The following is a 25,864-nucleotide window of genomic DNA, read 5'->3' as shown; positions in this document are numbered from 1 at the left end:
AGAATCACCATACTTCTTAAGTTAGTAAAATCAGGAGTGGCTGCTGGGGGTTCGCACGGGTTTGGTAGATCCTCTAGCTAAGATTCTGACCAATTCAGCGAACCCCCAAATGCTACCCCTGGCTGGCCATGCCCACCCCTCCTCCCTTCCAGGAGTCTCCATGTGGCCTGGTCATCATGCCAGGTACATGCAGGGCCCACGTGGAGGCTTGGGGTAGGGTGGGGGAAACGGGCCTACCAGAGATTCCGGAAGTCTGGAAATGAGCCTGTTTCTGTCCCCCGGAGCCAGTTTTCACCCTCCTGGCTACCCCCACCCCTCTCACCCACCCCCACCATAATGTAGGAGGCCGACTAGGCCATGCTCATGGCCACCCAACAACAGGGCAGCGAACCCATGGCTGCAATTTTTGAAGCCCACCCTTGGTTGTTAAATGAATCTGGCTTCCCCATTGACTTTGCTTGTCTGAAATTTCCAAAAGGGAATCATACGACCCTGGCATACTGCAACTGTCATAGATATGAGCCAGTTGCCAAGTATCTGAATTTTGATCCTGTGACCATGGGAATGCTTGCAACAGTTGTAAGTGTGAAAAATAATCATGTCACTTTTTTCAGTCACTTCAAATGGTCACTAATTGAATTGTTGTAAATCAAGGACTACTGTATAGAGCTCAATAGTTCAGAGTTCCCTTGGTCAACATTGATTAGTTGTTTGTCTTGTTTGAACTAGAATAATGTGTTCATCTCTAGGTTGATTTATTAAGTGAAATGACATAAGGCTGCCACTGGAAAATTTTAGTTGCAGAATTCAGCAATTAAAATTATGGTTCATGTAATATGACTTCACCCTTTTAAACTGATTCTGAAAGAATTATCCTATGATAAGTTGCGTGGCCAATAAATTTTACAAATAAATAATAAATATATAAAGTTATACTTTTTATTTATTAGACTTTAAAGCCAATATGTAATAACACTGTTTACTTTGTAGCTTGATAGCTTAAATAATGCCCTTGTACTATACTATCTAATCTATATGTTAAGATTTGAGAAGGCATGTCTCTGGTAATCTTAACACATAGATTAGATAATATGGGAAGGTATAAAGGACACATTTTTATCTCCTGGACATTTTGATTGGCCTTTTTTTCTTAAAAAAATACTGTTTTAGCTGCTGATTGTCAAGTTTCTGATGAGTTCATTCCCCCTCCCCTTTAGTAAAATGGGTATTACTGTACTTTATTACTGTATTAGCTTTTATCTATTTTCACTGCTCTTGCATCTGTTTTGTGGATAAATGGAAATACATACCAAAGTAATCATTTCTGTCCATTGAAACATATACATGAATTGCTTTTTCATAAACACTGTGCCAGTTAAGAAGCCCTTATCACAAAATCACATGCGCAATTCATGGGTAGCAACGTTTTTTTTATTACTAATTGCTAATTACTAGTAACATTATTACTAATGGCAACAGAACATTCAGTGAAAAGTTTAATTCCTAAAAAAACCCCAAGAATTGTCCATAGTAAATAAATATCTACAGTTGTGGAACTCCTTAGCCTTAAAATCTAGGCCTCATCATGGTCCCTTTCATCAGTTACAATTTGTCAGACAAATAACAGGAGAAGGGCCTTTGCTGTGCTGATACCAACCTTACCTTCCACATGTAGGCCTGAATCTGGGAACTGGGGGGGGGGGGAGGGAGGGAGCGAGGGAGAGAGAGGGAGAGAGGGAGGGAGGGAGGGAGGGAGGGGGAGGTGTCTTATGCTTGTATAATTGGCAATCTGCACTTAGCCTCTGGTAAAGAAAGCCTTAGTTTAAAAAGAATGTTGCAACTGTTCTGCAAAATGAGAAAACAGATTACAACATCAAGAGAGCTAATAGAATTTTAATTATCTGATTATATTTTATTCTGGTAACAGATAATCCTCCACTGCATCGATTGTCTGTCTGCCTTTCACATTTTGACCTGCTTACCTCCCTCTCATTATGGTGGTGTTGTTTATGTTGTTATTCACTACTATATAAATCAGTAAAATAAATAATTTTATAAGTAATTCAGCCATAAATGAGGAGATTGTTATTATTTGGTGAGTTTATCACAATGTTTACAGCTAGTACCTGTAGAAAAATAAACATCCTTTTCTGCAGTAAGAGCAATCAGCATATTTAAGTGTGAAAAATGCAGAGGGAGCGGAGGAGAGATGGAGTGAAATATGCATTGGGCGTCATGCCTGAACTCTTTTAGTAGCTTGTGGGTGTATAGAAGGCAGAAAGAGTATGATTATTGTAACAGTAAGTCAATTACATAAGATATTTTCTCCTTACACCATCAAAAGGAATAAGCCTGACCAAGAGTCACAAGTCTAAAACAGATTTGACAGGGAACAAGCACAAAGCCACAGAGAACTCACTAGTAGCCAAATAAACACATGTTTTCCTCCAATATATCTTGGGTGAACAAGAACATTGATGGACAACTATTAATGGAAACTCCACAAAAAGGTTACTTTGCATATTTTCCCCAAGCTATACCACAATTAAGGCTAATCTTGGAAATGCACAGATGTCTACACAGAGCATGATTTAGCATGGGCATTTTAAAGAAGACATTATCTTATATAGACGAACTGATTCTATGCTTCAGGTGTGTTCTCTCTCTCTCTCTCTCTCTCTCTCTCTCTCTCTCTCTCTCTCTCTCTCTCTCTCTCTCTCTCTCTCTCTCACACACACACACACACACACACACACACACACACACACAAACATATATGAAAAGCCTTTCTAGAGGGCAAGATTGGATCAGCAGTCCATCTTCTCTGCTTTCATAAATGTTTCAGCACAAGATGCTGAAAAGTCAGCAGATACTGGATTGATACCGCCAACAAGAATATATAAATACAGAGCAAATGTATTCTAACTGTCCTATTCGCTGTTTATATTTTTTATAACTGCAGCAGCATCTTCTCATCACCTCCCCATACTGCTAGCACCTATCTCTCCTTTCACATGTACCCATCTACCTGGCTAAAATTTCACTGCAAAATGGTAATCAATACACTCCCAACATTGGGTTCATATTTCACATTAGGCTACAATCTGACTTTTCTGACTGTACATATGTACATTGTATGAACCACAAAACCATAGTTAAAGAAGCTATGTGTTTTATGTTTTGCTGTTTTAATTATTTTAAAAGGCCTTCATTTCTATGAAGGAAAATATACAAATGAACTGAATTAATGAATTTACTTAAGTAGGCTAGAACAAGCAGTATAAATGAATGCAACCAGGTAAGAACATAGTAAGTTTCTTCAGCCTCTGCTGAGCTGCAACCTCTTACAAATTTCAGCAGATTTGCAATTGGACGCCCAACCCAATCTTTTTGGCTACATAATTTTGGACAGGGATAAAAAACAAATTTACCTAAGTTTGAATTCATCCAAAAAGGCACATTCTTAACATATCTGGTCCATGAAAAATCTCAAATAAGCCATCTTTGACAAATACAGAGCTTTTTAATCAAACAAAACTTCCAAAAAGAAAAGTAGACATTCTGGGATTCAATGAAATCTTTCAGAAAACATTTCCTTAAAAAAGTTAACTAACAAGGTTTTCTCTATTAATACTGGGTTTAGATGATGCAGCAAAATTAATGAATCTATTAAAAAATCGAGAGAACAACAATTAGAGGTAAGTCTCTTTGCCAGGTAAAAAGGTAGCAGGAACAATGTCAGGAAGAAGCAGAAGCAACAGGAGGTAGAAGCAACTGGTAAGAAAATATATTCATCTCTAGCAACCTGCTTACATATATGAGCTGAATATTTGTGAAATACCAGACAATGTTCTGAAGCCTGAAGATAACTCCAAAATAGGTAGTTAATCTGAAATAACATCATGCATAGAAGAATGAGCCATTCTTGTAAAATAAAAAGCGCTCAGCGAACCGGTTGTTAAACCGGTAGGATCCCATCCCTGGTGGGAACCATAAAATAGTGAAAGTCATAGAAAATGAAGAAGTTAAATTGTTCTGGAACTTTAGAATTCAAAGACACAGACATCCGCCACATAATACCCAGAATTTAACAATTGTCCATAAAAAAGACAAAAAAAGTCTGGATAGTGGACACGACAGTACCTGGAGACAGTAAAATAGAATAGAATGAACTGGAGAAGATAACAAAATATAAAGATCTACAAATAGAAATCGAATGACTGTGGCAAAGGCAAGCAAACATAGTACTGATAGTAATAGGAGTCTTGGGTGCAATCCCAAAGTTTGTCAGCATTGACAAATTTGCTATCAGTCAATTGCAGAAGGCAGCTTTACTTGGAACAGCTTCTATCCTACGACAATATCTGTAACACCATCAAACATCCAACATTCACGTAAATGAGGGAAGATATGATATTGTTGCCATTACAGAAACTTGGTGGGATGAAACCCACAAATGGAACATACAGCTAGAAGGATTTAAATTATTTAAAAGAAATAGATCAAATAAAAGAGGAGGTGGAGTTGCACTATATATAAGAAATAACTACATCTCTACAGAAATAGAGCACAACAATGATGAGAACTATCTTGAATGCATTTGAGTCAATATAAAAGGTTGGGGGGAAATGACATTGTCATAGGTCTATAGTATAGGCCATCCAACCAAGCAGAGGAAGTAGATGAACTTTTTGCTAGTCAGCTAACTAAGGTATGTAGGAAGCACACCACAATAGTAATGGGGGATTTTAACTGCCCTGACATCAACTGGGAAACAAACTCTGCACCAAGTGGAAGATCCAACAGGTTCCTAACAAACCTAGCAGACAACTTTGTTTCCCAAAAAGTAGAGAAAGGAACAAGTGGATCAGCCATAGTGGACTTAATTCTCACTAACAGAGAGGAAATGATAGAAGGCGTTGAAGCCACGGGAACCCTGGGGGCAAGTGACCATGCAATATTGGAATTCAACATTGTGCAAACACAAGTAGTAGAACAAAGACAAACTAGGGTCCTGGACTTTAAGAGAGCTAATTTCAATAAACTTAGAGAGAGCTTGGGAAGAATTCCATGGATGAGAATCCTCAAGGGGAAAACAACTCAAGAAGCTTGGGAAATTTTGAAAAATTAGATCACAAAAGCCCAGTCTAGCACAATATCAATGAAGAAGAAAAATAGCAGCTCCCAAAAGAAACTAGAATGGCTGCATAAAGAACTCTCTGACAAATTAAAAGACAAAAAAGATAAGTATAAAAAATGGAAAGAGGGGGACATAACTAAGGCAGAATATCAGCAAAGAGCCCAAACCTGTAAAGATGAAGTGGGGAAAGCTAAGGCTCACAATGAAGAAAGGCTTGCCGGAAAAGTAAAAAATAACAAAAAAAGCTTCTTCCAATGTGTTAAAAACAAGAAAAAAAGTTAAGGAAATAATTGGTCCATTGCTGGGAGAAAGTAACAAGAAGGTGACAAGCAACAGGGAGAAAGCAGAACTATTTAACTCATTTTTTGTATCTGTCTTTACACAAAGGGATAAAACAGTCCAACCTATCAAAAACAGCACCACAAAAATCAGATTAGGAACACAAGTGAAAATAGGGAAGAAAATGGTAAGTGAGCATCTTTACCCTAGAAGAGTTCAAAACACCAGGACCGGATGGATTACACCCCAGGGTTTTAAAAGAACTGGCAGACGAGATCTCAGAACCACTGAACCATATCTTTCAGAGATCCTGGAGCACCGAGGACCTACCAGAGGACTGGAAAAGAGCTGATGTGGTTCCCATCTTCAAAAAAGGGGAAAAACAGATCCAGGAAACTACAGACCTATCAGCCTGACCTCAATACCAGGAAAGATTCTGGAAAAGATAATCAAGCAACGAATTAGCAAACACATAGAAGTAAACAAAGTAATAGCCAAAAGCCAACATAGGTTTGTCAAAAACAGATCATGCCAGACTAATCTTATTGCATTCTTTGACAAAGTGACAAAATTAGTGGACCAGAGGAATGCTGTCGATATAGTTTACTTGGGCTTCAGTAAGGCATTTGATAAGGTAGACCATAACCTACTACTAGATAAAGTAGAAGAATGTGGGTTAGACAGCATCACCACCAGATGGAATCGTAACTGGCTGACCAACCGCACTCAACGTGTAGTCCTCAATGGAACTGCATCTACATGGAGGGAAGTATGCAGTGGAGTACCCCAAAGCCCTGTTTTACGCCCAGTACTCTTCAACATCTTCATCAATGATTTGGATGAGGAAATAAATGGGGAACTCATCCAATTTGCAGATGACACCAAGCTGGCAGGAATAGCCAACACTCCAGAAGATAGGCTTAAGATACAGAAGGATCTTGACAAACTTGAACATTGGGCACTATCTAATAAAATGAAATTCAATGGTGAAAAGAGTAAGGTTCTACATTTAAGCAAGAAAAACAAAATGTACAGGTACAGTATAGGTGGTACCTTGCTCAATAGTAATAACTGTGAGAGGGATCTTGGAGTCCTAGTGGACAACCACTTAAATATGAGCCAGCTGTGTGCAGCAGCTGCCAAAAAAGCCAACACAGTTCTAGGCTGCATACACAGAGGGATAGAATCAAGATCACGTGGAGTGTTAATACCACTTTATAATGCCTTGGTAAGGCCACACTTGGAATACTGCATTCAGTTTTGGTCACCACAATGTAGAAAAGATGTGGGAACTCTGGAAAGAGTGCAGAGAAGAGCAACAAAAATGATTAGGGGACTGGAGACTAAAACATATGAAGAACGGTTGCAGGAACTGGGTATGTCTAGTTTAATGAAAAGAAGGACTAGGGAAGACATGATAGCAGTGTTCCAATATCTCAGGGGTTGCCACGAAGAAGAGGGAGTCAAATTATTCTCTAAGGCACCTGAGTGTAGAACAAGAAGCAATGAGTGGAAACTAATCAAAAAGAGAAGCAACTTAGAACTGAGGAGAAATTTCCTGACAGTTAGAACAATTAATCAGTGGAACAGCTTGCCTCCAGAAGTTGTGAATGCCCCAACACTGGAAGTCTTTAAGAAAATGTTGGATAGCCATTTGTCTGAAACGGTATAGGGTTTCCTGCCTAGGGAGGGGGTTTGACTAGAAGACCCCCAAAGTCCCTTCCAACTCTGCTATTGTATTGTATCCACATCTATCTAACCCAGGTTCTTGGAAAGGACTCGATACCTCATCATCTGAACAATTCTGTAGACAGCTTACCGTATTTTTTGCAGTATAAAATACACTCCCCCCCAAAAGAGGTGAAAATTTGGGTGCGTCTTATACACCAAATGTAGCCCCACCCACCTGCCCCCATCCTTTGGCCATTTTCAGCTTCCATGCGTCGCATTTGAGACCTGTTCCAGGCTGCAGGGATTGCCACAGACCATCGCTACCTCCGTGCCTCACATTTCTGGCCTCTGTACCTTGTGCTTTTGACCTCTACACGCCCCATTTGTGGCCTGTACGTGTCGTGTTTTTGGGCAGTTCTAGTTGGCATCACCGCCACTGCCAATCCCCACTGCCTACAACCACCCAAAAACGGGACACACGGAGGCCAAATAGCCAACCTGGAATAGCTGCTGCCTGGATGGACCGGTTCCACGCTGCGCCTGCTGTACTCACTGGAGCTTCCTGAGTAGATCAGCAGCTTGTTTGAAGCTGCATTTCAGCCTCATAGAGGCTGAAACACATATGTTCACAACCCGCGAACCAGTTGTTAACGTTCATCTCTGGAAACAGCTGATTGGGGGTATTCTGAGAGGCTGATCCACCCGCCAATCAGCTGCTTATGCTGAATCAGGCTGTGATAATGTGCTGAAGCTGATCAGGCTATTTGCTAAGGACGCTAGTCAGATGAATCCCAATGGATGCTGGTAGGCAGAGACATTTTTTTTTCTTATTTTCCTCCCCCAAAACTACAGTTGCTTATAAAAATAAGGAAAAGCAATTTGTTTCAGATCCGACCTGTCACTGGATCATGATGTATTTTTCTTAAGAGTATGTAATATATAAAATAGCAGTGGTTTGACCTTACTGCTTTTCAAAGGAATCCCCCAAATAAACCAATATCCACCCTAAGAGAAACCACTCTGCCTCAGGGACAAATTATTTTCCTCCCACACGTATTATAGAGTAAGAGTCCATAGCAAATTAAATTGAGCATAGTATTGCTTCATGCTCCTTTCTCTCCATTTTCGCTTACCTTTTGACAACTGCTTCTACTCTCGTTGCTGAATCTTTATTCAGAATTTCTCTGATTAACATCAGCCTGAGAAAATTAGACTGTAATGGCTGGGTGCCTTCAATTTACTGCACAACCTTTTATCAATTCAGCAAATCAGAATTTAAAAACATGAAGATCCACAATAATCTGTTCAGTACAATTTATATGGGACCCAAACTCCAAAGTTTTGGCTTAAATGAAATCATATACATTTGTAGAATTATTACAAATATTTTTTGTTCACATCTAGTCAATCTAGTGGTTTAATATGCACTTAATCAAACTTAAACCCAATCAGAGTATGCAAAATCATCTCTTTCCAACTTATTCCTACCAGCTCTTCAATGATAGTCATCAAGTAACAACCACTAATTAGGCAACCTTTCTAATTTACAATGGCACTGAAAAAGTTTCTTACGACTGGTCCTCGCACTTATGAACACCTCTGCATCCACAGGGTTGCATGCACAGAATGCAGGCACTTAGCAACTGGCATGCATTTATAATGATTGTGGCATCCTGGAGGTCATGTGATGGACACTTGTGGTCTTCCAACAAGCAATGGGAGAAGACGAATTCACTTAACAACCGCTTGATTCACTTAACCACACTGATTCGCTTAACAACCATGGAAAAAGGGTGTAAAATTGGACACTACTCACTTTTTAAAAATATTTATGTTTCCTATTTCTAAACTGCCTATTTCCCTCAGAGAGAGGCTCTTAACAGCTGCCTTGCTTAGCAACGAAAAGTCTGGTCCCAATTGGGATCATATGTAGAGGACTACCTGTATGCAAAGTTCTGCAGCAGAAGATACATTCCAAAATGTACTTCCTTTCAGTATTGCATCTTTTTAGATCCCTTTTAAATTAATTCCAATTTAGTTTTTGTTCTAGCCCCACCAACCAGCCTTAAAGAGTAGTCTTCAGCTTTTAAAAATGTTGTACATAGTTTGGTTAAAAGATCAATGTTTAATATTATACTTCTTTATGATCAACTGTGCATCCACATCATCATCGAGAAACAAGAATTGACAGTCCAAACCTTTTGGAATGACATTTGTTTTTTTCATTCTATTATCTTCTATAATTTTTCTAATTAAAGAAAGCCTATCTATTAGGATCTTCAATATTAAAAGTCACAAAAATGATTCCAGTTTCATTCTGAAGCAGCCTGTACATTTTCAGATGCAGTGTTGCACATCAATTGCCAACAAAGTTTTAAAAGATTTACCTATCACACTGTTATCTTTAAAAGATATAAATACTGGTGATTCATCTACTTCTTAAATTCTGAACATTGTATCTCAAATCTAATCTAAATTTTGAACACTGCATATCAAATGGCTATATACTGTTAGCAACTAACCTGAAATTCATTTATCTGCCTCCAAGGATCCTGAATTTACAGATAACATCACTGATTAAATTACTATAAAGGTCAGTTCTCACAGGATTTTCCAGCCCTAGTAATTCCATTTCAACTACTATAGATCAGTGCAAACAGTTCTTGATTCTTTTCAGTACCTTTTTTTTTTTGCTTGACCAAAACCAAGATGGAAAACATCAATAGGTTTAAAGGTCATGATGTCTATCTGGGAAATCTCAGTCCAGAAGAGGAAAACAGAGAGACATAGAAATATAACTATCCTCTTCAAATTCACAAGGAAAATCACAAGATGTGCTGGAAAGGTCACAGAAAATGCAAAGTGCTTCCAATTCCTCATGTACCAATAGTTCAAGCTTTTCATAGCAGTGGAGCTACAAATGGATTCCAAGTTGCACTAATATAGCATGGCTGTAGTTATCTCATTCATGATGCAGCCTTTTATATGCTGTAAGCCCAACTGCAGATTATTGAATAAACATTGGTTAAATAAACCAAGGCTTAGTGCCGTGATGGCGAACCTATGGCACACATGCCACAGGTGGCACACCGAGCCCTCTTTACGGGCACACGAGCTGTCACCCCAGCTCAGCTCCACCGCCCATGTTCGTGCGCCTCCTGTCCTGTAATTTTTGGGTCTCTGCTGTGCATGTGTGTGTGTGGGGGGGAGCTGATGGGACCATGTGGGAGATGCTCGTGCATGCATGAGGGGTTGCACGTACATGCGTTGGGGTGGGGGTTGCTCATGCATAGGGGGGGAAGCGCAGGGGCGGTGCCCTCCGAACCCCATGTTTAGTCGCAGGAGGCTGCAGGGTGGCCTGCTAGGCCCAAAACAGACCGCTGGTGTGTGTGTGTGTGTCATGTGCACATGTGCGAGAGGGGTCCCTCGCGCATGCGTGGAGGGAGCATGGGGGGTTTGTTGCCCACCATTGCATTATGGGTGTGGCACACACCCGTGCGCTGGCACACGTGCACACATACTTTCAGCACGCAATGACAAAAAGGTTAGCCATTACTGGCTTAGTGCCATGTGAGAATCCATACTTTCAAAACTATTCAGTGCTGAACCACTCAAAAAAAGAGATTTGACTTAAATACTTAAATACAGGTTTCGATGATAGGCCAGTCTCCATGGACTTTGTTTTGCCTTGGAGAAAGAAAGATCCCAAAGCTAACTTACCTATTGATAAATGCCATATAAGCTACTGGGAAACTCATTTCAATTAGTTGCCAAACTTGCCTTAATTTCTATCAGACAGGTAACAAGTCATTTAATTTTAGTAGCACTTGTTTTCCACAATTAATCAACCGCTTAGATGATAGACTTCACCTTTATGAAACTGTATTCTGTAATTAATTTGTAATTTTCAGGCCATTACTTTTGAATGAGCTACGTATTAAGGATCTCACAGATGCTTTATTCCAGTCTCTGCTTTCTCAAGGTGAGTGGGTTGCTTCAGTTTTGCCTTTTCTTCCAATCTCCTTTGGTTTTTCAAAACAAGAAAAATGTCTAAAGTGTGTTGAAAAAAATCTCATAAAGGAGCTGGAAATTTAGGATTAAACAAGGGAGTGCTGAAATGGCAATTAGTCTTTTTAGTACACAAGAACATCTGAAAGCACACAAATTAGGACATGAATTATTAAAGACACAGTCAGATAGGGCTATCAGCTTGAATGCTTCCTCTGAATGTGCACATTGAAAGGCACACAATGACTGCTCTAAGTATATCCATGTTACAATCCTAGCAGTCAAAAGTAATTAAAACACATTTATTTGTTCCTCTTATGCTCGTTGTTATGTCTTTGCTTCTTTTTTGGTTAGGTTTATATCTCACGTTTCTTTCATGAGCTCAATGGAGCAAAATAATCTCACTTGCCCCCACCCCACCACCAATTTTCTCTTTAACAGCTACCCTATGAGGTAGGCAGGCCTAAGAAAGAATGATTGGCCACAAGCCACTCACCGAGTTGCCACAGCTGTAGACTTGAACTAAAGTCTCTCTCATCCTAGTTTAATATTTTAACCTATATGAGGTACCTAAACATCTCAAGAAAGATAGCAATGTTATTTCTAAATTAAGCCAATGAGAAAGACTGTCCTATTTAAAATAAATAAATAAACCCTCTTATATGGAAGGAAATATTCTATAACCATCATGAATTCATTTATGATTTCTACTTTCACATTTCTGATTAGAAAATGATTTTCACCAATGTGATGCTCATAGAATATAACTAACAGCAAAGATTACCAGAGAAATGTGTTAGAATGTCATACTCAGACGATCTCAGTTTTCACTGAGCAATTGGCAATTCTGGGAAAAGAGATGTCTTCCAATTGGCCATGTTCATGTAAACATGACAAGCCAGTTTCCTATCCATAAAACAAGAGACCACTGGCTGCAGAAGTGACAGGATAGCAGTGCTTCCCTCTGGAGAATTATTCAACCTTTGTAATCTTATGTAATTATATTTGCTACAAAGGAAATTGGAAGATCTTGCTATTTCTTTTTATCTTTTCCTTCACTTTTTAATCTTTTTCTTTGTCTTTTTTTTAATTCTGTGTTTTTATGTTCTCTTTAGGACTTTTCATAACATTTATATAAGAGGATTACTCAACCCAACATTCCACTGGCTCTTACCAAACAAGTTTGAAAGCCTTAGTCATAAGCACTTATGAATTAAGTGGCAAAGCAAATACTCTATTCTGAGCTTCTCCCGGGGAAAAAAAGTTTGGGAATCAAACAATTAAAGAACACTGTCACTGAACACAAGAAAAACAAATATAAACCCCAAAGGCTATACAGATTTGGATTTTTACTTATATACCGCTGCTTCTTCATTCAAAAATATTAGATGGGATTTTCCACATCAAAGTATTTTAGAAATGTTGATAGAATTGATTTGTGTAATCTTTATTTAATTAGGTTTTTTAATTTCAATAGATTTAAATGATTTAATAATCTACTTGTTGTTAGAGAAATAAAAGGTAAAGTCATAGGCTAAACGTGCTTTTACAGTTAGAGATTCTAAATCCCTTCTGCAAGGGCATTATTTTTAGAGAACTGAAAAACAGGAAACCAGCTACATAATCCCTTTTGAATTCTTGGAATTCAGACAGACAAGCACTTGCCACATAATACCCAAGACTTAACAATTGTCAATAAGAAAGACAAAAAAAAAAGTGGATAGTGGATGGGGCAGCAGATACATAATAGAATTGAAGACAAATCACGAAATACAAAGATCTGCAAATAGAAATAGAATGTTTGGTGCAAAAGAAAGCAAAGACACTAGGCACCTTGGGTGCAATCTCAAAATAATAGGAGCACCACTTAAAGATTACCGAAATTGACAACATTACTATCAATTTCAAAAAGCAGTTTTACTTCGAACAGCTTACATGCCACCTTTAACAGCATCAAATGACAACATCTGCCTATCCCAGATCCTTGGGAAAGACTGGATGGGTGGATAAAAATGACATACCCAAACTAAACATGTGACTGACTATGCAATGAGTCATGATAATAACAAATCATGATAATAACAATGCCCCAATGAGGCACTACCTTGATGTGGTTGTGAGGCTTGCACGCTCCAAGGAGGATGAGAACTCTGCCAGAGATTCAACCATATTAGATAGGTCGCATCAGAGGAGCAGATGAAAAATGCCTCTCTTGTAAGCAATATGGTGAGATGTAATTTACAGAAACCCATATCAGATCAGTCATCATCAAGGTCAACAAGGAGCATGCTAGGTGACACATCTGGTGACAAACGGGTTTCAGGACTGTCGGCTGAGCAACCAGGGACAGCAGCTGTATGACTACTATCCTGGAAGAAAAGTTATTTACTCTTTGCAAATATATGAAGACTGAAAACAAAGAAATAATGATCAAGTCTAATGAGAAGAGAATATCTGAAAAGAATGCAACAGTTCTGGAAAGAACAGCATCCAGAATGGGTCTATGACAATTCACCTTGGCTAACTTGCCATGACCAGCTCACCATGGCCAACTTGCCACAGCCATGGTCAACTTGCCACAGCCATGGGACAACTCACCATGGTCAATTCGCCATAGAACAGGAGTAACACTAATATCAAAGAAATGGTGGAACAGAATAATTAAAGAAAGGATGCAAAAGGAGGGGCTGAATGGAATGTGAATGACAAAAATTACAATATTTCTTTATTTATTTTGAATATTTAAATTGAATTGTTAAATTGTCCCATGGAGAGTTGTCCTTTGGCAAGTTGTCCCACAACAAACTGGCTGCAGCGAGTTGGTTGTGGCAAGTTGTCCCATTCCGATCCAGGATCAGAAATAACAGAACAGAGACTAGCAGATCTACATTGATTTACAATATGAAATAAAGTATAAGATTTGAACTGAACTGAACTGTATTCATTCTCAAACCAGGTCTCCCATCCGCTGCCTTCTCTTCAGAAAGAACAAAATCCTTTATTTAAAAAGCAAGAGGAATTGAAATAAAGCATAACTAAGCATTCAGAACAGCACAAAAGCAACAGAATTAGGTTGCTTGCATTGAAGCTTGTTCTAAAGAAACAGCTAACACAAATTTAAAAAAATCCCAAAACTGTAATATCAAATATAAGCACCAGCTTACTGCAAGAAACAAACCCAATAAAGTACAGCATGGTTGCAGATATAATTGAAAAACTTGGATGAAAAATCAACAAAGAAAGGGGGGGGAGCCAAACAATGCATCCCCAAATTAGGTTGGAAAATAAGAGCAACATGCTAAAATCAAGTGCAAGCAAGCTAGAACAAATGAAGCTGAAAAACAAGAAAATCAAGGAATACCTGATTAAGAAATATCATCTAGAAACAAGAAACAAGGAAGATCAAGGAAGCAAATGGAAATAATAAAGCAGTGAATAACAGGTAGAGCCAAGAAGATATTAAGCTCAAATTGCACACTAGTAAGCAGAATATTCAATTACACTGAAAATCAGAATATTTCCACCGAGCCATTGATGGAAAGATTGCAATAAACCAGTGAACATCTGACAAGCAGTGTAGTTCTGGATGAATCTATGGGACAACCCAAAGAAATACAACAATAATGCTGCTCGAATAAAGGAGGTGGATAAGAATAAAAAGGAAGATGAAATGAAAGAACTTGTAATAGTGCAGAAATGGTGAAAAAAGGAGCAAAGAAGATCAAGAATTGGTGAGCGCCAAGTGAAGATGAGCTGCACGGTTTTTGTATGAAACATCTGGCTGGTTTCCACCCACTCATTGCCAAACGGTTTAACAACATATAGTACTGCACACACTTTTTCCACCTGAGCAAGGTGAGAAAGGAAATCACCCAAACAGTAAAAGAATAAAATACCAACTCTAATTGACAAAACAATTTGGAAAACTGCAACTGAAGGAAGACCAACTTGAATGTTAGCTTGGATTAATTACAAGATGACATTTGACTCCTTCCACATGATTGGATACTCAAGTGGCTAGAAATAACAGGAGTCAGTAGAAACATCAGAAGCTTTGTGCAAAGATCAATGGTGCAATGGAAGACACATACTGGTCTATAGTGATAGAATGGGAAAGGTTAATATCAAGAAAGGAATATTTCAAGAAGTTTCACTATCACCACTACTGTTTGTCTTTGCATTGATTCCTGTGTCAAAAATACTGAACAAGTCGGGCCATGGCTATCAAATATCAAAAACATCTGACAGGCTATCCCACCTCTTACATGGATGGTTTACAGCTAAATGGAGAAACACGATCTGAAACAGAATTGTTGTCAACACATACAGATATGGCAAAGAGAGTAAACTTATTAAAGAAAGATCCAATCTGGATCTAAAGAGAAATTTCATGACGGTAAGAACTATCAATGGAACAGTCTGTAGAGATTCTCAGTCATCCAGGTCATGGTTGCCCCAAAGGTGCCTTTTTCAGGAGGCAATTGGATTTCCTTGTTTTTTCTTTGAGGATATTTTTTGCTTTTCATCCAAGAAGCTTGTATTTATTATATTCCTTGCAGAATAATAAGGAATTCTTTCCTTATATTCTTCTGCAAGGAATATAAATCCTTCCATTCCCACTATCCTGTCAGAGCTGAAGAAGCTTCTTGGATGAGAAGCGAAACGTCCTCAAAGAAAAAACAAGAAAGTCCATTTGCATCCTAAAAAAGGCCCTTTGGGACAATCACTGGAACAGTTTGTCTCCTGGAGTTGTGGTGCACTATTGCAGGAAGTCCTTAAGAAAAGTTTGGACAGCTATTTTTCTGAGATACAATAGAGTTTCCTATCTTGGGTGGGAGGTTGAACCAGAAGACTTCAAAAGTCCCTTCCAGCCCTATGATACTATGATATAGCTAAGATATTGCAATGTATTTTGGTTTGGACAAATTTGCCACTTTTACTATCAATAATATTGCCCTATACTAAGTCCTTGGGAAGGACTCGATAGGTGGATAAAAATGTCAAATCTAAATATTTGTCTGGTTGTGTGACCAACCACAATAATAATATTCAGAAACCGTTAATCAACAGCACTTCCAAAGAAAGCCATCACATATTCTGTTAGAGGGATTCTATCACATATGGGACACAGCAATCAGGTTATTTTATTTTTGGCTCACTCATGGAAAGCAGAGCTATTGCTAAGTGCTTTATAGAGATAATTATTCATCGGTTGATATAAATCCACCCACTCCTTTTTCATTCATCTGATGTAAAAACGCAACCATGCCCATAATCATATGTATTATGAAAAGGCTAACAAATATGTATTCAAAAGCTGATAAAGAGATAATTTTCATACAGGATCAAGCAGTCATTCAAATGAGATGATTTTATTATAGTCCAGTTAAAAAAGCAGAAGTTATTATTATTTAAATAGAATACAGTAAATGCTTTGAATGTTGGACCTAATTTGTGCAAGCATGTATACTTATTTATCACTGCACTGTAGTCTTTCTTCTTTAGTACAATTGTTTCAAAACATATTCCAATAGCAAAAGTAGAGAATAAATAGTAAGTTGACGCCCAAATTCAATAGTTAAACTTAATTATTGTAAGTCAGAGATGCTCCCAGTTCTAGAAACAGGAAATAATGCATTTTAGATTGAAACCAGTCTACCTCACTTGTTGTCTTCAAATATAGGGCCCTTGATGCTCTCTGAGCTTGTTTTCTTGCAAATATTTACAGAAGTGTACAGATGATTTAACCTAGTTGGTTAATGAAATGTCTGCAAGGAAAAAAAAAACAAGCTCAGAGAGACCAAGGACCCCACAGTTGAGACCTGAGCTACATATATTCTCTTCAATCAGTGCCTTCAAATCAGGAGTGGGATTCAAAAATTTTAGCAACTGGTCCTCCGCCCGGTTGCTGAGTGGGCATGGCCATGCTGGGCATGGCCTACTCAGCCTCTTGCACCACGGCGGGAGGGGCTGTTTTCGCCTTTCCCAGGCTCCGGAGGCTTTTCTCGAGCCTCCAGGAGGGTGAAAAAGGCCTCACCGGGGCTTGGGAGACCCTCCAGAGACCAGAAACAGGCCTATTTCCAGACTTCTGGAACTTCCAGGAGGCCCATTTTTCTCTCTCCCAGAACCTCTGTGTGTGCCCTGCACTTACCTGGAATCCAAAACGGGCTGCTTGGAGACACCTGGGAGGGGAGGGGAGGGGTGGGGTGGCCAGGGCCAGTCTGTTCTTGCAACTACCAGTTCGGTGAACCAGATGTAAAACTAGCATCTGGTTTGCCTGAACTGGTCCGAACCTGCTGAACCCCGCCCCTGCTTCAAATATACTGAACTTCCTAATTAAAATGATTTTGGAAGATAATGCCCAGCATCAGTGGAGTAGAGGCTGGGGAAGCTGGTTTGAACAATTTAGTGAACTAACTTCAGATAGAAGGGAAGCTATAGAATTGTTGGTGGGAGGTGTAAAAAGGGGAGAAAAAGGTAGAAGCAGCAAAATACCTTAACAGTCTTATTTCCTTCTACCATCCCCAATATATCCCTCATTCAAACAGCTACTACATGGCATTATGAAACAGTACTTCATAATCATACAATTTTATTTAAAATTGCTGATTATTTGAGAACCATAGCACTGGTATCTCTATGTGTACATTGCTAACCATCCCCCTTCAGCATACCAATACAGGTTTTTATACATTTCTTCTTGAGGGGATGTCCTACTAGAATTTAATAATGAAAAAAGTTGACCTATTAAGGGTGATTACTGTAAAAAGTGCTAGGCATTAAGATTCATGGTCCTTTTGAGACCAGACCTAGGCATTTAATAAAAGTCTTGAGGAATGTGACCAGGAAGAATTTTAAACCATATATGCTTGTGGTAAAGGTCAGTCTTAGCTGAGCTCCATTTGAAAGAGTTAATCTCTTTCGTGATTGGGGAAAGATCATGTAATGCTGAGGAGGCATTGAAATAAATGGAGCATTTGGAAAAGTAGACTCAAAGTTGGAGGAAAAAGAAGAAAGAAAATATGGAGATGGATAAAAGCAACCAAGTAAACAGAGAAAAGATACAGGAATGTAAACTACATTTCCATAACATGGATGTTAGTTTAAATTGTTTTTCAAAAAAAGATAATTAGATGAAAGGAAGACCAAACAATAACTATTAACTAAAATATCTATGCTGAGAGTCCATCTCCAATTGCCACACATGAAGGTCAGACAAATGAAAGGGTTGAATTTATGCCCTATTAATTAACTTTCTAATGTTTTGCTACCACCAGAGGGTCAACAGACATAATTTGGATTGAGTTAAAGTAGCTCAAATTGTTTATCAAAATGTGTCTGGCAATGCTACAATGATACAGTGAAACAGCCTAAAATCATCATTAGGTGTACAAGGATATAAGTGCCTATTTTCCCCCTTCAGCCAACATTTTTCCACCAGAGCTTTGGGTTGCATCTATTCTATTATTTGAATTGAATTGAATTTGAATTTCCTTTATTTGTATGCCGCCCTTTTCCCTGGGGGGACTCAGGGCGGCTCACAATTCAAAAAGGGAGGGGGGGAAAGACAAACAGTATTCCAATATGGAAACAATACAACATATTAAAAGAGAGCACAACAGTCACACAATTCGGGAGGGGGTTGGAATCTTAACCCCAGGCCAGCCGGGACAGCCAGATCTTCAAAGCAGCGCTGAAGGATATGTTATTTGTTTAACATATACTGCCTCTTGGCCAGCACGTGACTCATCTGGCCCCCTCCCCACCTGAAAAACGCTCTGATGCTAAGGAGTTAGACTGAGGGAGAGAAGGAGATAAGATAGGAGAGGCCTCTGCGGGGCAAGAAGAGGAAGGGCTTCTGTGGGGCAAGCCTGAGGGAGAGAAGGGGAGAGGAGAGGCTTCTGTGGGGCAAGCCTGAGGGACAGAAGGGGAGAGGAGATTCCGATCGTAATTACACATTAATTTTCAATCTGTAATGAACATTGAACAGCGAAGATTGACATCTAGAGATAATTAAGGGTAATCTAATCCAAGGTATAGAAAAATGGAGAAGAAACATGGAATATACTTACAATGGGAAACTATTGTGATAAAAAGACAGAATCACAAATTGGGGGCATGTAAGGATGTATAACTATATAAAGATCATAATAAGAATAGGGTTTGGGGTCTTTCTCCTTGATGCATAAGGAAGCCTTTCCCCGTGCATTTCTGAATGTAAGGTGGCGTTTTTTATAAAAAGCAAAAAAAAGCTAAAAAAGCATAGAAATTGTATAATCTAAGCTGTGTAGCACTAAGTCCTAAAAAGCTACTGCAAATGATAAAGATGCTGGACAGGTTTTGTATGTAATATCTGATGAACAATTTCCCCTTTTTGGCTAGCAAGATATGAAAAGGTGGAAAGCTCAACAGAGGGCATAGTTAAATGAGAAGCTTGCTTTGTATTTCCAATGCCAGAATTACCTAGAAACTAAGCACATGATGCTCTATTTCTACAGAGCTTTGTAACTAAAGCAACGGTTAAATAACTCTAATGCAAAGACAAAAGGCAGCACCAGGATTTTGCAGCAGGGCATGCTTAAGCTAAATGAAACATAGATTCATTAGCAATTACTATATTGATTAAAAAGAAACTAATGTCAAAATAATTCCTATTTAAATGTGCATACGGTACTTTGCCTTGGAATTTTTTTAAAAAAACAGAAAACCTCAACAGGTTTCCACCATGAATAAATTGTTAGTTGCGTTAAAGAGAGTTAAAAACAAGGCAAACTGCAATGTAGTATCTCTATTTTCAAGGCAATTTGAAACATATTACAGTAGATTTTGTAGTACACACACCCTCATCTCCTGGGCAAATTCACACATGCACAGCCAGAGAAAACTAACTGAGATTGCTCCGTAGCAACAGCAGCTGCTTGGCTTCTTGAGCACAACAGCCTAATAAAGAGTCAGGAACTAGTTCAAAATAATTTCAGGCTAGTCAGGTGTCAGCTTTCAGCTTCATCATAATTTATCCATGGGAGAGAGAGAGTTGTGGTTTATTGGCCCATGTAAGGTCACCTTTGCATGTACTACTAAGAATGTTTAAACAGCATGTTGAACAAGACATAATTATTATATTTGTACTTCTTCCGAAACCATAAGGCAAAGTCCATTGTAATTTGGTACAAGGTATGATTTGGTAGGTCAGTAGCTAATGCCTTGATTGTGTAATTCCTTCCAAGGTATCCTCAGTTCTTTTGAGTCCTCCACTGGAGCATGGATCTAAGAATAATGATGTCAACATTCTTCAAAGGGAATTTTACACAAAAACCAGGTATCAAGAAGAGCACTTTGTCCAAACAAGACCTCAAAGTGCTTTTTACTTCTTGATGGCATTGCTCCACAGGCATGCTTTTTTTATAGCAATTAGGGCTAATTAAGAAAATACCAGTTAAAAAATAATACACAAAGCACCAGAGTATAGGTGACACCTCCAACTGCAGCCTTCGTTTCTTCAAATCGGGCAATAGTAATCAACGAAAAAGGGGTTTGCAGACAGAAAAATCACATGAGTGCCATAAGGAAGTCAATGTCAAAGAGATGGGTTTAGCTCCTATCCTGACAAAGCCTTTAAATATCAGGTTGTTTTCCCAGGCCTTGGAGTAGTTGCTTGGGAAGTCCCTACCAGTTGTATTTTATGTTATAGACAGTGTATTTTGGCCAAAGACACAGGAATTTTTAAATTGTAAATTCCCTATAGCACTGGCCCCCAACCTTTTGGGCACCATGGATTGTTTTTTCCGCAGATCAGAGGAGGTGTGGTTTCATGTGCTGCCTGCTTTCTGGGAATGGGGATTTGCTTGTTTGCGCAGCCCGGTTTCTGGGACGCCATGGCCAGGTGCTGGTCCATGGACCGGGGGGTTGGGAACCCCTGCCCTAGGGTCTTCTGGAGTTAGATAGTTTCCAAATCTAAATTGGGGTTAGGGTTGAGATATAAAACTAAAATTTTATAAACCAGATTAATCTATATAACATAGGTTCTCAAATTTGCAGTATCCCAACTGTTACCTGGTGCTCAGGAAGTGAAATTTTAACCACCTTTCCACTCTTCCCATGTAAGGTTGATCACATTTTGTAAAATATTGTGAACATCAATTGCTTATGAGTCCCTGGAGGATCCCAACACAAAGTTTGAGAAATCCCATCTTAACTTTGTTATTTCTGTTTCTGGTAGTTTCATGTTAACCAACTTTTAAGAAGCATAACTTACACACAACCAAGTCCACCACTTTCATAATTTATAATACAATGTACACATTTCAGAAGCCAATTTTCCTTGGCAAAATCATTTACGAAGCTTGTTTTCAGGTAAAAAAGTACAGCACATTTTCAATTGACAATGAGTCACAGCATGAATTAATGCCACTGACTTCAGATGCAAACACTTCTCAATACTTTCAAGCCATGGAAGCAGGGCAGGAAAAAGGGAAGGGAGAGCACTCACAAAACCTTTCTCAAACTTTTAGGAAGATGAAACTTTAGAAAAAGAGAAATATATAATATTGACTTACCAAGTGACAACTCCCTCGAGAAATAAACCATACATTCTTAACTAATTAATTAGGATTTAATATATAAAGTAGCGTTGTGAAGCAACCAAGTCTGAAGATTCAGTAGGCATGCCCATGCAGTTTTCTGTATTGTTTCCTGTTGTGGAATGTTTTTCAACTAGCCAGTCTAGCTTACATCACTTTGATTTCCTGATATCTCTCATTCAAATATTAACCAGGCCCAACCCTGCTTAGCTTTGAATCCAACTATATTGCCGAAGTATAACTTATTTGCTGAGATGAAGCATCATCATAAATGGTGAGATGTAATCATAAATACTGTATGAATAACTGTAAGCTGTATATTTCTCCACCTTAGGCCACATGCTTAGTACTTTTCACTAGTTAGCAAACAGTCAAAAACAAGATGAACTGAATGTGGAAAGTTTGGAAATACTCTGTAGATTCTAAGGAGGTACGTTTCATGTTCTAAACTTATAGTTTTGAAAAAATAAATATGATTATAGTAATAAAGGTCCCAAACTGTTCTCTAACCTGCTGATGAAACCAAATACCAATGTTTTAAGATTAACAATTAAAGTATAGGAAAAGAGAGGCCCTAACTTTCAAAATGCAAAACTAACAATTATAACGGAGCAGAAGACAAGTAAATTGATATGGCATACTTCTCTTATTTTATGCAGAGAAGAGATGCCTTATTGGGGAGATGGGCAACATCTAAATTTAGTACCTAAATAAGGTGCACCATGGTTGCATCTCAGGTTTTTATTTATCTTATGGAAAGTTAGTTCCCAAATGATGGCTTTATTGTTTCTCTGATCCAGTTTGTCCTAGGCCTGTGATGGCAAACTTATGGCACGAGTGCCACAGGTGGAATGTAGAGCCATATTTGTTGACATGTGAAATGTCAGCTCCGGCGCATATGTACGCACCAGCCAGATGATTTTTGGCCTTCCAGAGGGCTGGGGGAGGCCGTTTTCGCCCTCCCCAAGCTTCAGGAAAGTCTCTGGAGCCTGGGGATAGTGAAAAACAGGCCCAACGGCCCAACCGGAAGTTCAGAAATGATCCATTTCTGGCTTCTGGAGGACCGGGAGGCCATTTTCGTCATCCCAAGGCTTCAGGAAAACTGACATGGGGGTGGGGGAGTCACACACGCATGCGTAGGTGGGGGTCATTGATTTGTGGATGTGGATGTGGGCACAAACTATTTTGGCACACCTTTATAAAAAGGTTTGCGTTCACTGTCCTAGACATACTGTATATCCTGTAAAGAGTCAATTAAAAACAAATAATGAATAGGTTTCATTCTTAATTGTTAAATGAATTTTTAGGACTACTTTGTGCAGATATACTTTGTGCAGATTAGGATGGGGGGGGGTTATTCTTCTTGTGAGTGCAAACCTGCAGCAAAGTTCCAATATGTCAGAAGATACCCATGTGAAATCTTTAAAACTCTAAAGCAGTCTTTCTCATCTTAGCCATTTTAAGATGCATGGACTTCAACTCCCAGAATTCCCCAGCCAGCATTGGCTCAGGTGAAAAAGTGGCTGAGGAACAACTCTAAAGCCTTTGTTTGATGCAGATTTTATCATCTAATCAGGTTTATTCTGACTAGGCAGCAAACTGCCTGGACCACTTTAGATTACAAATGTGGAATCTCACCTTTAATGAAAAATAGTTCAAGGCAAAAAGAATTCAGATCATTAAGAGGAGCCAAGCCAACAATCAAGTATACTTTTGTTTTACTAATCAGGAAAGTTTTTAAAGGCTGCTTCCCTTACTTCCAATCTAAAGTAGCATGGTTAAGGTATGACTCAGGCTTTTAGTACTTTGGTTTAACTTCAGTAATCTTAGCAAAGCTAGGCAACTTGCTTGCTTCATGATTAAAATGAACTTACTTCCTGCTGTGGAGTAATGCTTTCAGGTTTCTGCAGGAGTAATACTATAGAAGATTTAAAACAAACAGGGAAGAAAGGAGAGAATTAAGCAACTCTGCGGAAACTACCCAGCCTGAATAAGATCAATGCATAACACTTAAAAAAATTGAAGTAGGAGCCTTCAACAGTTTTGTTTACGCTTATTCAAGAAGGCAACTGTATGAAGTGCAGGACAGACATTACACACAAGATGGCTGTATTAGAATTGTCTATTTAAATTAGAACCACACTAAAAGCATAGATACGTTTTCTGACTATATGTTTTCAGATGTTTGTTCTACACTTGGATATTTTTTTACAGCTTTCTTTCAACTTGGATACCATTTTATTATGTAGCCAACTATCAATGGAAGATAATATTTGTAGCTCAGGGTTCAACTGTGGGGTTCTTGGTGTTCTCTGACCCTGGTTATTTTCTTGCAGATGTTTCATTACCAAACTAGGTAACATAATCCATGATAGCATGATGATGTTACTTAGTTGCATAATGAAATGCTTGCAAGCGAACAACCAAGTTCAGAGAGCGCCAAGGATCCCACAACAAATTATCTATAGCAAATCATTTTGGATGTATAACTTTCATTAGCATTGACTAACATGACTAATGTCAAAAATGTATAGAAGATGTAGCACCAAACATGGAAGGCGACATGATCAGCAGTCATACAAATCCTTCAGGCATGAATGGGGAGTTTCAAGCTATTTTCAAAAGAACATTTTTTTCCCCTGCTGAGTCCCTTCTATTTCTTTTGAGCCCGAAAAGAGCTTATAAAAGCTTAGAGTATCACACAGAGGTCAACTTAACAGAAGAAGCAGTGACAAATGACATGGTTAGTTTCTAAGTCCTGTAAGCGTCCCTGAAATACTGTTACTTAATTGTAAACAAGGCTTCTACATTTTTTATAGGACTTGCCTGTCTGTCTGCTAAAGGAGCAATAAGATGACCACGTCAATATTTAGGACATGACATACAAAATCGACATTTTCTCTCTGAAAGCTTCTGCAAGACACATTTTGCAGTTCAATATTTTATGCTGGATCATTTCAGACCCTGTTTCAAGATTACAGCTACAATATTTCACAAGAAAGGAAAATGATTCATCCTCAAAAGGGAAAGGGGGTAATATGCTTCTATGCAGAGAAACCAAATGCAAGACTAAATTGCCAAGAAAGCCAACTCAGTCCTAGGCTGCATCAACAGAATGATAGCATCAAGTTCACGGGAAGGGATTGTACCCACTCCATACTGCACTAACAAGGCCTCACTTGGAATGCTGCATCCAGTTCTGATTGCCACGATACAAAAAAAGATGTTGAGACCCTAGAAAAAGTGCAGAGAAGAGCAACAAAAATGATAAAGGATCTGGAAGCTAAACTGTGTGAGAAATAGCTAAGGGAACTAGCCATACTTACTTTATTTTTCAGACTATAAGGCGCACCAGTGTATAAGACGCACCAAGATTTCGAAGAGGCAAGTAAGAAAAATAGGCTTTTGTCCTTCACGGCCTCCAGGAGCACTCTGCAGGCTTCAACAGGGCTGGAGTAAGGCAAAAACGCCCCCGCTTTTCACCAAAACGGGGCATTTTCCCCTTCCCCCAGCCCTGCTAAAGCCTGCAGAGTGCTTCCGGGAGGTGGGGGAAGGCAAATACACCTTCATTTTTGCAAACAACGGCCCTTTTTCACCTGTTTTTCACCAAAATGGGGACATTTTTCCCTTCCCTCAGCCATGCTGAAGCGTGCAGAATAGTTCGGGGGGGGAGGGGGCAGAAACACAGTTTTTGTGAAAAAACAGCCCGTTTTTCACAAAAATGAGATGCGTGGACGGGGCTTCAGGAGGCCAAAAATGGCTGTATTTGGTGTATAAGACGCACCAACATTTACACTCTTTTTGGGGGGGAAGGTGCATCTTATACTCCGAAAAATACAGTAGCCTATGAAAGGAAGGCTTAATGGAGAAATGATACTTGAAGGATGTCACAGGTCGATTTATTCTCCATAGCATCTATGGTGGGATAAGAAGCAATGGGTAGAAGCTCATTAGAGAGAGAGTTAACCTGGAAATAAGAAGGAATTTCTGACAGTGGGAATTATTCATCAATGAAATAGATTGCCTCCTGGAGTTCTATATAGTTTGCCTCTTGGTTCCTCAATCGCTGGAGGTTTTCAAGAAAAGGTTGGACATTCATTTGTCTGGGATGATATAAGGACTCCTGCCTTGGGCAAGGGTTGGACTAGATGACCTCTAAGGTCCCTTCCAGCTCTATGATTCTATC

General features: G+C 39.0%; 1 protein-coding gene across 6 annotated transcripts in view; it reads right to left on the bottom strand.

Moving 5' to 3' along the window:
* TEX2 (testis expressed 2) overlaps window positions 1-25,864 on the bottom strand; it is a 103,035-nt gene that overhangs the window by 67,503 nt on the left and 9,668 nt on the right. Inside the window, exon 1 of one of the 6 annotated variants that reach the window (XM_087710257.1) lies at window positions 21,655-21,728. The exons of 4 other annotated variants lie outside the window; for them this stretch is intronic. In XM_087710257.1, coding sequence (XP_087566383.1) covers window positions 21,655-21,685 — 31 coding nt within the window. In that variant the 5' untranslated portion in view covers window positions 21,686-21,728. Of the gene's footprint in view, window positions 1-21,654; window positions 21,729-25,864 lie in introns of those variants that run through there. One more of the 6 variants, XM_087710256.1, reaches the window with a different exon arrangement.

Source organism: Thamnophis sirtalis, unplaced genomic scaffold (assembly GCF_051295495.1).
Source record: "Thamnophis sirtalis isolate CommonGarterSnake01/CBP01778 unplaced genomic scaffold, rThaSir2_p1.2 scaffold_3, whole genome shotgun sequence".
Taxonomy (NCBI): Eukaryota; Metazoa; Chordata; class Lepidosauria; order Squamata; family Natricidae; genus Thamnophis; species Thamnophis sirtalis.
Note: the sequence above shows the minus strand (reverse complement) of the source record. Positions and strands in the feature narration are given on the sequence as shown.